The following is a 14,367-nucleotide window of genomic DNA, read 5'->3' as shown; positions in this document are numbered from 1 at the left end:
GTAAATAAATAAAATACAAAATCTGAAAATAAATTAACTAAAAACAAGACAGGCAAGTGCGCAGGTAAGGCAGGCAAATTAACAAATCTGCTCACCAAAACTATCCCATTTTTCTTTTATCATATAATTTTCACAATTTAATCTCCCCAACATCTTCTCACATGCCACAATCCCCATCATCTGTTTTTTCCACAGACTCAGTGTGGGAGCTTGGGGTTCCTTCCTCAGAATAGTCCTTGAGCAAAGTATTCTTGAACTTTGTCTTGGCAAATAAGTCAATCCACCTTCACTCTCTTTTTTTGGTGGCAGGTAAAGTCAAGCAGAATGGCCCAGATATTCCTTATTGTTCTTCTGGATTTTCTTCCGAACCTTCCACAGTGTTCTCCGGACAGCTGGTCCATGTACCGCCATGTGTCCTGGTCTGGCCTGGGACCTCTGCCCAGTCTGCTTTGTCTAATATTCTCATAAAGGATCTTCAGCAGGTGGCTGAAGCAGCTTATCTGGCTCCTCTTTAACTTGGAGAAGCAGCTGTTTGTCACAGGCAGGAAGCCAAATAATCTTTTTTTCCTTGAACTGATTCTTTTGGTCACGACCCAACTCCAACAATAGACGACAGTTGGAAAGACATTTGGTCCATAAATCAAAAGCTTGCACAATCACCCGGCTTCTGTCTTTACGTCTAACTGGATTACATTCAGTTGTGATTAGAACCCTGAAAACCATCAAACTTCGACACTTGAAGCAGAAACTTTATCTTTGAAGTGCAGTTATATAGGTTAGTTAGATTGTCTTCCAAAATATTGCAAGGATATAATTGACCCTCCTCCTCCTGCTCCCCCTGCTCCTCCTCCTCCTCCTGACCCTACCATTATTGAGTGAATTATTTGCATTATGTTCAGAGTCACATTTACCCCTTTTTCACCAGCGTCAATGTGCCAGTCCAATTTTCTTTTTGAAGTCTACGTTTCAAACTCACGTTTGATTGGCTCATTTGGCTGACGACCAAACAAACATTTATTAAAAAGTATTGTAGCCCCGACCCCGTCCATCAGTTTGGTCTTTTTTTTATTTTATTTTTTTTATTATCTTTTTTATTGATTCCACATATCAGCATTCCAACGACATTTTACATGTGCTGTACAATTTTCCAACATTAGTAGAATATTCACATACTTCTCCACCACGGAGCAGAGACATAGTTTGACACAAATTATCAAGTAAAGTTACAGTAGAAGTAAAATTAAACCTTTTTCCACTACTCTCCTTGTTTTCATACCTCTCTTGCATCGTCCCTTTTTCTCCCGTTGGAGGGTAAACATATCAAATAAACATATGAACAATGAACAAATTTGTAGCCTGAACCAAGGGGGGTCAATAATCTACAATACCAGTTTGGTCTTTTTACCCAACTCCAACAATAGATGACAGTTGGAAAGACATTTGGTCCATAAATCAAGAGCTTGCACAATCACCCGGCTTCTGTCTTTACGTCTAACTGGATTACATTCAGTTGTGATTAGAACCCTGAAAACCATCAAACTTCGACACTTGAAGCAGAAACTTTGAATTGGAACACATAAGAGAGTAACAGTCTGTGATTTGGAGGCAGTCACATTCCTCCCTCATACCACCAGTCAGCTACAAACTGTGCCAATGCTCATCACGGACCACAGTCCAGTGATGCCAAAAGGACAACATCATCTGCAAACAAAGATGCCGGCATAATGTCACTGAACTGGACTCTCTCCAAACCTTCTCCACACCATTGTCAGAATTGATTTTGCCAAGCGTCTGAACACAGATCTGTCTGAATGGCCCCCTCCCACAGGAATACCTCAGTCTGGGTGAGCTCCAGCTGATGTGTGAAGAGCTGGGTAGGGACCACCACTATTGTCAGCCAGCCCAGTGGCAAGTGGTTTACAGTCTAGGAGGTTTTGAACAGACGTGCCAGATCAGTCTTTCTCATCACCTGGTTGGTTGGCTTTAGATGTACACTACTGGTCAAAAGTTTTAGAACACACCAGCTTTTCCAGAATTTAATTGAAAATTATGCAGTTTAATGTCTCAGTGTTCTCTGAAATTAATGCACATTTGCAACATTTAAAATTCTTTATTGCGCATGATAGTGTTTTGACAATGACCAAAAAAGACACCAAAAGACACTAAATGACTTACAAAGACATGAAAAGAATTCAAAAATTGGACAAAATAGCCCAAGACTCCATAGAGTTAAGTTGTTAACCCATTTCTTGTTCCCTGAAAAAGGCCTACTTGTATAATTCTGAAATGTACATTATTTTTCAGTTTTGGTTAAGCTTACCTTTTTTTATTTACCTCTGGCAGTTCACCACTTACCTTTGGACCCTTTCAAGCTGTTCATTTGACTTGAACTGCTTGAATTTCAATAAAAAACTGGAAAAACTGGGGTGTTCTAAAACTTTTGACCGGTAGTGTACCTCTTAATGTTTTGTCCACCTTCCAGCAATGGCTGGCTTATTGATAGCTGGGACCAGCTGGTAGGTTCATATCATTGCGAATCATTTAAAGACCTTTAAAGATTTTCCCCAAGGAGACTGAAACTTGGCATGGAGGTCAAGTGTTTGTGAGGGTGATGAACCCTTTGATGACATACATAGTTGCACCTATTCCAAATTCGCACTCGTACCCCCCTTGCCTAATCTCTGGCATCGTCCACTGCAGGTCTGCCCGCTGTCATCACCACCTGCCTGGCTCTGGGGACGCGTCGTATGGCCAAGAAGAACGCCATCGTCAGAAGCCTGCCCTCTGTGGAGACCCTGGGCTGCACCTCAGTCATCTGCTCCGACAAGACCGGCACCCTCACCACCAACCAGATGTGTGTCACTAAGGTAGGTTCATACTCACAGGGGTCAGGTCACACAAATGTACTTATATTCTGTAGTCAAGACCAACTCAATCGAGTCTAAGTCAAGTCCAAGACCAGATCCAGTACAGTCCGAGTCAAGACCAAGCCCAAAGGCAGTCGAGTTCAAGTCAAGATGAAGTTCAATCAAGACCATAAAAAGCAAAAGGGTCTTTCAAATGTCAGTATAATGATTACAGGGGTTAGGATGGACAGAAAATAATCTGTCTTTAAGTCAGACTGATCTACCTTCTGACTTTAAAACTAATATAATACATCATAGGGCTGGGCGATCTATGATGTACCTCAAATCAACATAACGATTAATTACACATTTTTACCTCAATTATGATTGATTAACTATTATTTTGTTTTTTGCCCTCATAGCTCATGACATGGTCTCTACTGAAAATATGCTCAACTATTGGAATATTTTTTCTAATGAAAGAATGCATATCTTTGTGATTTTAAAGGAATGAAGGAAACATCAGATGAACTATTCTGTGGTTATTTATTGAATATTTTTAACTTTTTATTTTTTTATTTTTACCCTTTTATTTGTCTTTTTTTATCTCTAACTCTGTTTTGGATTGAGCTTTTCTTACTATTTTATTCTATTTTATTTTATTGTTTTACTGTTTTCAGTATTTTATTGTTTTCATTGTTTTTTATTTATACCTATTTGTGTATGATGTATTCTATTTTAATAACTGTACAGCACTTTGGTCAACTGAGGTTGTTTTTTAAATGTGCTCTATAAATAAACTTTGACTTGACTTGACTTGACTTGAAATCAAGCATTGCTTGCAATGAAAACATCACATTTTAAATTTAAAGTAGAAATCAACTTCTCTAAAACAGTAGAAAATAAATAACTTGCATTTCTTGCAAACAGTTTTTCCCCAGTGTTTACATTTGATTTCTTTTTGTTCGATGTCGTCTTCCCGAAAGCCAAAATATGTCCAAATGACGGACATGACATTTTTCTTGGGTAGAAGCCGCTCAAGTTGCTCAGTTGGCCTTGGTGTTTGAGTTCTTCTCCATGATGCTTCCATGTGGCCGATTGGACAGGGAGGAGTCACGTAACTGCGTCCCAAAAATGAACTAAATAATCATTATAGACAAGATCATATCAGTTAGAAGTTCTGAATGTCGGTTTCCATTATTTCCGATCAGCCCTAATACATCATGTTGGTAGAATTCACCAACCAAATAACATTCTGCAGCAAGGAAAAACTTGACTAAAGCTAGAGACAAGACAAGTGCAAAACTTTTTTTTCTTAAAAAGTGGTCTTGAGAATTCATTTTCAGATGGTTCTTTTCAATGCAGATGTGTTTTTTCTGTCATGTTTCCATGCAGATGTTCATCATTGATAAAGTCGAGGGTGACAATGTGGCTCTCGGTCAGTTTGACATCTCAGGCTCAAAGTACACCCCAGAGGGAGATGTGTAAGTGTCAAAAGAGTTAAAAAATGACTCTTATAATACATGCTAAATATTTTATGTTATTCTGAATACTTTTGTGAATATTTTTCTACCAGTACAAGGAATGGCATGTCTCTGAAGTGCGGCCAGTATGATGGACTGGTTGAGCTGGCCACCATCTGCGCTCTGTGCAACGACTCATCTCTGGACTACAACGAGGTCTGCAGAGCATTCAGGCTGTGTTTTTTAATGACATTTATGTTAAAATGTCCATAAAATGTTCATGTTCTCTCTTATTTCTCAATGATGCAGGCCAAAGGTATTTATGAGAAAGTGGGTGAGGCCACTGAAACAGCTCTGTCCTGTTTGGTGGAGAAGATGAACGTGTTCAACAGTGAAGTGCGCGGCCTGTCCAAGGTGGAACGGGCAAACGCTTGCTGTGCTGTAAGTCCACAGAATATCCCATTGAGTATGTACACGGCAAAAAAAGGGGCGTCTAAAAACAAGATAAAAACACTAAATCTGAGGGAAATTACCTTGCTGCATGGACAGATCATTTCACTTGACACGATTTCTTAAATTAAGATCATTAAATCTAGAAATAAACATGTTGTACGCTTAAAATAAGAAAATAACTCTTAGTGTAGGATGTTATCCTCTGTACAAAGCCTTTCTAGTGTCCATTTATCTTCAAAGGAAAGTTTACATGCTTCTATGGTTTGAAATTCGTGTTTTGTTTTGTTTTTTGAAAAATCTTTTTATTGGTATTTGTAATTAAACAAAAAACAGGTTACAGATTCTGTAAGTGTACACAATAACTCCCCCCTTCCCCCCACCCCACCCGCCCATCCCACCCCATAGTCCCATATCCTCTACAAAAAAAAAGGAGAATACAACAGAGAAAGTAATGCAATAAGGAAAACAGGAGAGAAAAAAAAAGGTAACAGCTGAATCGACTGCTAAAATAAAAAAAGGCTATACATGTATATATATATATACATACATATACATACACACATACATACACATATATACACATATATATACATATACATATATATACATACACATATACATATACATACGTACATACACACATACATACATATATATACACACATACATACATACATACATACATACATACACACATACATACATATATATACACACATACATACATACATACATACATACACACATACATACACATAAATACACACATATATACATATACATACCTATAAAGTATAATAAAAAAAAAATCATGTTTTGCATGTTTTTACATCCATTCAGGTAAAAATGAAAGCAGTGATAATTAATCTGTTTATAAACAATGGATTCAAAGAGTACTTGTGTGTGGAAGGGGTCACTCATTGTAACAAGCCCAAAGAGATTTATCACCATTTTACAATATCAAAGTGAAATGTGCCAATGTCCACTGCCCGTCACCTTCTTCTCCTTCAACAGGTGATCAAGCAGCTGATGAAGAAGGAGTTCACCCTGGAGTTCTCCAGAGACAGAAAGTCCATGTCAGTATACTGCTCTCCTGCCAAGTCCGGCAAAGGCGGCCCTGTGGGAAACAAGATGTTTGTCAAAGTGAGTGTGTGACACAAGACATAGAGAGCGAGCAGCTCCATGAGGAAACGTACAGTTCCCAGGCTGCTATGTTCCACAGCTCAATATGCTTTTAATAGGACACAATAAGGAGACCTTTCAAAAGGTTTTATGCTCTCAGTGAAATATATAATGTTTCCCGAGATCAATAACATGTAAATCACCCACAGATTAAAGTTTACTGATGTTATATTTTTAAATATGCTGTCAAATTTATGGGACCATTTCCCTGACTTTCAACATGTATAACTCTACAGTATCTGAACAGATTTTTATCATTCAAAGTGCAATTGAAGCATCCATCTCCCTTCATTCTTTTGAATTTTGAACACTCACCTGTAATGCTAATTTAAATAAAAAGAAACACAAATTTGAACTTCCAGCATTTCAACCAGCAAAATAAAATGTTTTTTAAAAAAAGAAAATAGTCTAAAGTTCAGGTCAACATTCCATCTGACTTTAATGTTGTACGTTGTGTTAACTCCGTCTACAGGGTGCTCCAGAAGGTGTCATTGACCGCTGCACGTACGTTCGTGTGGGCACCTCCCGCATCCCTCTGACTGAACCAGTCAAAGACCACATCATGTCCGTCATCAAGGAGTGGGGCACCGGGCGGGACACGCTCCGCTGTCTGGCTCTGGCCACCTGTGACTCCCCAATGAAGAAGGAGGAGATGAACCTGGAGGACTCCACCAAGTTTGTAGACTATGAGGTAGGAGACTGATAAAGGAACAAGAAGGCAGAAATGAAACACAGTGCAGATATGATATTGTTCAAACATATTTTGGTGGCTGGATGTCAGTAAAACCTTTGATTTCATGTTGTATTTTGAATAAAGTTGTTCCAAAGGACACTAACGCTTTTCTTTTCCCCCAGACTGACTTGACCTTCGTGGGCTGTGTCGGGATGCTCGACCCTCCTCGTAAGGAAGTCATGAGCTCCATCGAGCTGTGCAGGGCTGCTGGCATCCGTGTCATCATGATCACTGGTCAGTATTTGTGTCACACTTTGTTTTTTTATTTCTGCTTATGAAACAACAGAAACAGAAACAATACTAGGACTGCGCGCAGTACTGAACGGGCCCTCGCAGTACACGCGTGTCGGGGCATGCTGCCGTCGGGGTGTGTGCGTTACAGGGACCAGTCTATACCACCCCTATGAATTTCATTGCCTTAAGTCTTATGGTCTGGGCACAGTGGCACTTATTAAATTAAACTGCCGCCAGAGCGCCACCTAGGGGCCAATCAATAAAGTCTTCAAGGGTTATCCTCAGGAGGGCTTTGACAATAAGTATACCAAGTTTGGTGTTAATCCGACCAACCAATTTGGAGATATAAAATACTTAAATTTAAAGAGCGCCACCTACTGGTCATCGGCCAAAATTTTGCAGCGAGCCTCAGGGGCTCATGGGGAAGTAGTAACCTGAGTTTCATGTCATTCAGACACACCAATGTGGAGATATGCAACACTTTGTGTTTTGTGTTGAAAATAGCGCCACCTGCAGGAAGTTGTTATTTAATAACTTGAGTATTCTTTGGGTAATCAAAATTCTTTTAATAACTTTTTGTCATGAGGGTCCATAGATGCTGTGTACAAAGTTTGGTGCAAAACGATGAAATTGCCTAGGAGGAGTTCGAAAAAGTAGGTTTGCGACATTTCGTGAATTTGCGGGGAAAAAAACTTGAGGCGAAAATGGGCGTGGCTTATATAACGAGATTCAGCACAACTCAGTGAACGCGTGGATATAAGTTTTTTGAATGTGCGATAAAGTATGTGGGAGTTATTAGCCAAAACGCACTTTCCTTTATTATAGCGCCACCTAGTGGTGAAAATTCAGGATGACAATAGATTATAATATTTTTCGCCAGGTGTGACTTATATTTAAAGTTCAGTCATGAGTTTTGGGGTATGTTCAGGCAGTGAAATATGCGATCATTTGGGTACGAGAATAATTTAAAAAAAAATAAAAATCATTCGAAATACAATAGGGACCTCGCAGGTGGTTGCCTGCTCGGGCCCTAATAATAGTCATTTCTGTCCTCCCAGGTGACAACAAAGGCACAGCTGTGGCCATCTGCCGCCGTATTGGCATCTTCACTGAGGATGAGGATGTGACTAACAAAGCCTTCACCGGTCGTGAGTTTGATGACCTCGCTCCATATGATCAGAAGGTCGCCGTCCGAAAGGCTTGCTGCTTCGCCAGAGTGGAGCCGTCCCACAAGTCTAAGATTGTTGAGTTCCTGCAAGGCTTTGACGAGATTACCGCCATGGTGAGAAGAGGAAGAGGGAGTTTTTTTTTTTCTTGTTTTCAAATACAGAGACAACATGGTCTCAGAAATCTGTGAAATAGCCATTGGGGACTGGATATTGCTGCTACCCTCACACTGATTTGTTGCCACTGACAGAGGGAATTGTTTGGTTTATGTGCTGTCCTGCTTTTGTTTTGTTTGTTTGTTTTGTTTGTTGTTTTGTTTTTGCTTTGTCTCGTGCGCTGTCTGACTGGAGACTGCAAACTGAATTGCCCTATTTGGGATAAATAAAGTTGTTTGAATTGAACTGAACTGAATTGAAATAGCCGCGGATTTCGCTTAACTCAAAATCCGTGGAATAGCCACGGAATCGCTCAAATTTCCGTGAAACTGACACAGATTTCACTACAATGCAAGTTAATGACAGTCATATTTTTCTGGCGAGATCTTCACCACAAAGTGATTATGTACATTCACTGAGTGAATATTTAGAAAATAAAACATATATTTCTCGCTAAAAATGTGATCAAAATCCATTTTTATGCAGAAACAAAGTCAAAATATTGATTTATTTTCACTAAAAATGAGAGAACTGTCCGCCATGTTTTTTGTTCTGACCGCCGGGACCTTGAAAGTCATGTGACTTGGAACAAACCAATAGGAAAAAATATCCATGGAATAGCCACGGGATATGGCTGTCATTAACTTGCATTGTAGCGAAATCCGTGTCAGTTTCACGGAAATTTGAGCGATTCCGTGGCTATTCCACGGATTTTGAGTTAAGCGAAATCCGTGGCTATTTCACGGATTTCTGTGAGACCAGGTTCACAGAGAATACAATAACATATCTTCCTCTGCGCTTCATAAAGACTGGTGACGGAGTGAACGATGCCCCTGCCTTGAAGAAGGCGGAGATTGGCATCGCCATGGGCTCTGGCACTGCCGTTGCCAAGTCTGCCTCTGAGATGGTCCTGGCTGACGACAACTTCTCCTCCATCGTGTCCGCTGTTGAGGAAGGCCGAGCCATTTACAACAACATGAAGCAGTTCATCCGCTACCTCATCTCCTCCAACGTAGGCGAGGTCGTCTGGTGAGTACATACTTGTTCACATACTCATGTTATTCTCCCCAGCGCACCCTCCATTAGTGTGTGCCTATTATTATCAATTTAGAATACATAATCGCTTTTCATGATATGTCAGTATGTGATTTGATCCCAGTAAGATTCAATTTAAATGGGCGTCCCAGTGGCTCACTGGTTAAGTCTTTGCTGCGGCAGACCTGGATTTGAATCCGCTAGAGGTCCCTTTGCCTGTCTAATAAAGCTGAAAAAGGCACAAAAATAGTCTAAAAAAAAAAAAAAGACATAACTGAAAGAGGATAAATTATCATGTTGAGTTATCGCCCAGCCCTACATCATGCTGGCTATACAACTTTTTTCCCTGATGTCTCTCTGACGTAATTTTTCGCCCTCATTCCTATCATTTTTGTACATGTAAAGCCACTATTGTGATGTTTTTGCACCAATATTGCGAAATAAACAATCACATAAAATAATCCCCCCCCCCCAAAAAAGCATATATATTTGTGTGTGTGCTTATTATTATCAATTTAGAATACATAATCGATTTTCATGATATGTCAGTATGTGATTTGATCCCTTTAACCCTTTGATGCACAACATGGGTCCAAAATGACCCTCATTCATTCCCCATGTTATTTAATGCTTGCTGTGTGTTTCTGTGCTCTATCTTTTGATGTCAACTTATTTTATGATTGAATATGCCAAGTATTCTTTAAATATCTTGTTTTTGATAACAACAGATCATTATTTACATTTTTACTCTCATACTTTATGAAGGAAAAAAAGGTTCTGTATTATTACATGGCTAACTACTTGGCTAAGTAGCTTGCTAAGCTAACTACTTAGCCAAGAAGTTAGCTTAACAAGCTACTTGGCTAACTACTTAGCAAAGAAGTTAGCTAAGTAGTTAGCTTAGCGAACTACTTAGCTAAAAAATGGATATGTGCCATTTTTGACCCATGTTGTGCATTAGAACAGTATTGACACAAAAAGGGATTTTATTAAAATATGAATAAAGGAAAACGTAAAATTAGGATGTATGATGATCAAAAACAAACTAATTGAGGAAAACCTGGAATACTGAATGATGAAAATAATTCATTGCAAAGATATAGAACATAAAACCTCTGTCACTGGGTCACTTTAGACCCATGTTGTGCATCAAAGGGTTAAGATTCAATTTAAATGAGTCTTTGCTGCGGCAGACCTGGATTTGAATCCGGCTAGAGGTCCCTTTGCCTGTCTAATAAAGCTGAAAAAGGCACAAAAATAGTCTGGAAAAAATAACAAAAAGACCTTATTGAAAGATGATAAATTATCATGTTGAGTTATCGCCCAGCCCTACATCATGCTGGCTATACAACTTTTTTCCCTGATGTCTCTCTGACGTCCTTGGGTAATTTTTCCCCCTCATTCCTATCATTTTTGCACATGTAAAGCCACTATTGTGATGTTTTTGCACCAATATTGCGGAAAAAAAAAGCCGATATATTCGTCCAACCCTACACAGCATTCAAACGTTAGGGACAAAAGCATGATTGAATGTTTTGAAGCTTCAAGAAACGCTTGCTTACAATACAAGAAAGACATTAAGACAGGCAGTGTCAACACTAATAAAAGCATTTTCTCTCTCTCAGTATCTTCCTGACTGCGGCCCTGGGCCTGCCCGAGGCTCTGATCCCCGTCCAGCTGCTGTGGGTCAACCTTGTGACTGACGGTCTGCCGGCCACCGCGCTGGGCTTCAACCCGCCTGACCTGGACATCATGGGCAAAGCCCCCCGCTCACCCAAAGAGCCCCTCATCTCCGGCTGGCTCTTCTTCAGATATATGGCCATCGGAGGTACATTACATCAGTAGTTCTCAACCTTTTTAAGTCGCGACCCCCAATTTAACATGCATGTTGTCCGCGACCCCCACTCACTGAACAGAATCTCACACACACAGTTCAGATCACCCAAAAAAAGAAACAAAATGACAAAAAAAAGGAAACAAAATGAGCAAAAAAGACACAAATTGACCACAAAATGAGCAAAAAAGACACAAAATGACCAGAAAAGACACAAAATTACCAAAAAAAGACACAAATTGACAAAAAAAAAGACACAAAATGACCAAAAAAAGGAAACAAAATGACCAAAAAAGACACAAATTGACCACTAAATGAGCAAAAAAGACACATAATGAGCAAAAAAAGACACAAAATGACCAGAAAAGACACAAAATGACCAAAAAAAGACACAAAATGACCAAAAAAGACACAAAATGACCAGAAAAGACACAAAATGACCAAAAAAAGGAAACAAAATGAGCAAAAAAGACACAAATTGACCACAAAATGAGCAAAAAAGACACAAAATGAGCAAAAAAGACACAAAATGACCAGAAAAGACACAAAATGACCAAAAAAAGACACAAAATTACAAAAAAAGACACAAATTGACCAAAAAAAGACACAAAATGACCAAATAAAGGAAACAAAATGACCAAAAAAAGATACAAATTGACCATAAAAGACACAAAATGACTTTATAAAAGACGCAAAATGACCAAAAAAAGACATTAAATGACCTAAAAACATGAACACTTTAACACAGTGGAGACAGAGCTGACTTCCAAAATGATTTGGCGACCCCCAGAAATCATCTCGCGACCCCAATTGGGGTCCCGACCCCAAGGTTGAGAATAGCTGCATTACATTATGTTCCTGCTTGCTCTCGCTCTCACTGTCTCAAGTTTGATTATAACTGGCACTGTAAAGATAAACCTCTCATGTGTTTTGTGGTAATTTCCTTTATTTTGTCCAAAACGGCCTCCAGCTATTTTTGATTGTGTTGTCATTTAAAAGAACACTCCCACAGCTACCTGACAGCCGCCAGACTTCTTTATTTAACACAGTAACTTCTCCTCCAGGTTACGTCGGTGCTGCAACTGTGGCAGCAGCTGCCTGGTGGTTCCTGTACTGTGACGAAGGCCCAATGGTTACCTTCCACCAGCTGGTTAGTATTTAACACTCTATTATCTGTGCACTTTTCCGACAAATAATGCACCTGTGGCGCCCTGCTGTGTCCAGAAACTTTTCTTTTTTTTTTATTTTATCTTTATTGAGGCCAACAGGTTACATACAACATAGGATATTTTCCCTTCTTAAAAACAAAACATAATTTCTCTTATATGTACAGGTTCCTGATACATAGGAAAAGCAAAGAAAGGAAAAGAAAACTAAATCATAGAAAAGAGAACCATCAGGATTTTCATTCTGTATCCATAGATATACATCAACATCAGTTTTCTTCCCAGGCCCAATTTTTTAACATTTTTATGTATTAACATTATGAACAGTTCGAACATAAGAGGGAGTTTCACTTTAATTCTCTGAAAGAAAATAAATAAAGAAAAAAGGGACATGCATACACATAGATAATTACAACAAGACAAAAACAAAAAATACTCAAACAAAATCTGATCTTAAGCCTATATGATTAACATACCCAGTCCATTTAGACCATATTCTAGAAAAATTGTCAGTCTGGATTTTGAGGGAGTAGGATAACTTTTCCATTGTTGGACCACATCTAGCCATTCTCCTATTGTAGGTGGGTCTTGTTTTAACCACCTTCTTGAGACTGCTTTTTTGCTTGCCACCAGAAGTATAAGTAACAACTTTTTATCTCTATGATCCCATAAGTCAAATGAGATGTTTCCTATGTATAAGGTGTCAAACCTACATGGAATGTTTACTTTGAAAGTCGCTTCCAGGTAGAAGTGTATTTCTCGCCAGTATGGAGTTAGTACTGGGCAATCCCAGAAGACATGAAAGTGATTGGCCTCATTTGCTCCACAGGCCCTCCAGCAGGCTGTGCTCTCCAGAAACGTTTCATGTAAAGCTCACATCATAGAAGGATGTCAGCTGCTCAGAGACCATGACAGACTTTAGTAAGATTGTTTGTCTTTGTCTTTCGTCAGTCACACTTCATGCAGTGCAGCGAGGAAAACGAGGACTTTGCTGGTATCCACTGCGAGGTGTTTGAGGCTGCTCCCCCAATGACCATGGCTCTGTCTGTGCTGGTCACCATCGAGATGTGCAACGCCCTGAACAGGTCTGACTGCACTTCCACCTAAGCATTTACCTCAAAAGCTGATATTATACCCAGTAGTGGAATGTTACTTAGTACATTTATTCAAGTACACTGCAAAAAAAGAAAAGATGGGTGAACTCAAAATTTCAAGGCAACAAACTTCGATAAAATTTTAAGTTGGACAATTAAACTAAATATTTTAAGTTTTGTTTTTGAGTTTGCTCAACTCTGAATTTCTCTGGCACGATTGTAACGCCGCTATGAAATGTCAGCTAATGTTGTGACCACAATTTTGAGTTAGTATTGATACGCTAATGGCTACTCTTGTAGCTGTAACAAGCAGCGCCACTAGCATCGGTTAGCCACTAGCATCAGTTAGCCGCTAGCTTTCGCTAATGACCTAATTTCACAACAAAGAAATAAGAGTTATCAGAACTATTGTCCCTTGTTGTGAACCCCAACTTTAAGATACAAGTAACAACAACTCACCAACTTGTTTTTGAGCAGACAACTGGCTTCCTTTGTTGTGCTAACTTACATTATTGCCCTAAATGTCAGTAATTTATATTTCCAAGTTTTATCAAATTAAATCACTGTTTTAGGCCAAAAAAATACAAGTTGGCTTTTTTGCAGTGTACTGTACTTAAGTTTTGAGGTATGTGTTCTTTACTTACCATTTTTTTGTAACTTTATACTTCTTCTCCACTATATTTTAGAGGCCTATATTGTACTTCTGTTCCACTTCCAATTCAGTAGCAGTACATTGATTGATTTATTTTTTCTTTCTGGGATATGACAATGATAACACCTCAACACAAATCTTTCATATGCCCTCCCACATTTTCAGTCTGCATTAATGTACCCCTCCGCCCCCCATCCAACCCTCCTCCTCCTCCTCCTCCTCCCCTCCCCCCCAGCTTGTCTGAGAACCAGTCCCTGGTGCGCATGCCCCCCTGGAGCAACGGCTGGCTGGTGGCCGCCATGAGCCTCTCCATGTCCCTTCACTTCATGATCATCTACGTCGACCCCCTGCCC

At 39.4% G+C, this 14,367-nt stretch overlaps 1 protein-coding gene across 1 annotated transcript in view; it reads left to right on the top strand.

Moving 5' to 3' along the window:
• The window catches only part of atp2a1 (ATPase sarcoplasmic/endoplasmic reticulum Ca2+ transporting 1), a 37,421-nt gene that overhangs the window by 18,890 nt on the left and 4,164 nt on the right, over nucleotides 1-14,367 (top strand). Inside the window, exons 11-23 of the mRNA XM_059348254.1 lie at nucleotides 2,701-2,867; nucleotides 4,242-4,330; nucleotides 4,423-4,525; nucleotides 4,619-4,750; nucleotides 5,777-5,905; nucleotides 6,417-6,635; nucleotides 6,800-6,911; nucleotides 7,970-8,193; nucleotides 9,042-9,262; nucleotides 10,894-11,096; nucleotides 12,167-12,252; nucleotides 13,220-13,353; nucleotides 14,250-14,367. Coding sequence (XP_059204237.1) covers nucleotides 2,701-2,867; nucleotides 4,242-4,330; nucleotides 4,423-4,525; nucleotides 4,619-4,750; nucleotides 5,777-5,905; nucleotides 6,417-6,635; nucleotides 6,800-6,911; nucleotides 7,970-8,193; nucleotides 9,042-9,262; nucleotides 10,894-11,096; nucleotides 12,167-12,252; nucleotides 13,220-13,353; nucleotides 14,250-14,367 — 1,937 coding nt within the window. The remainder of the gene's footprint in view (nucleotides 1-2,700; nucleotides 2,868-4,241; nucleotides 4,331-4,422; nucleotides 4,526-4,618; nucleotides 4,751-5,776; nucleotides 5,906-6,416; nucleotides 6,636-6,799; nucleotides 6,912-7,969; nucleotides 8,194-9,041; nucleotides 9,263-10,893; nucleotides 11,097-12,166; nucleotides 12,253-13,219; nucleotides 13,354-14,249) is intronic.

Source organism: Centropristis striata, chromosome 13 (genome assembly GCF_030273125.1).
Source record: "Centropristis striata isolate RG_2023a ecotype Rhode Island chromosome 13, C.striata_1.0, whole genome shotgun sequence".
NCBI classification, from domain to species: domain Eukaryota; kingdom Metazoa; phylum Chordata; class Actinopteri; order Perciformes; family Serranidae; genus Centropristis; species Centropristis striata.
The sequence above is the reverse complement of the archived record's forward strand: the minus strand, read 5'-3'. Positions and strand labels throughout refer to the sequence as shown.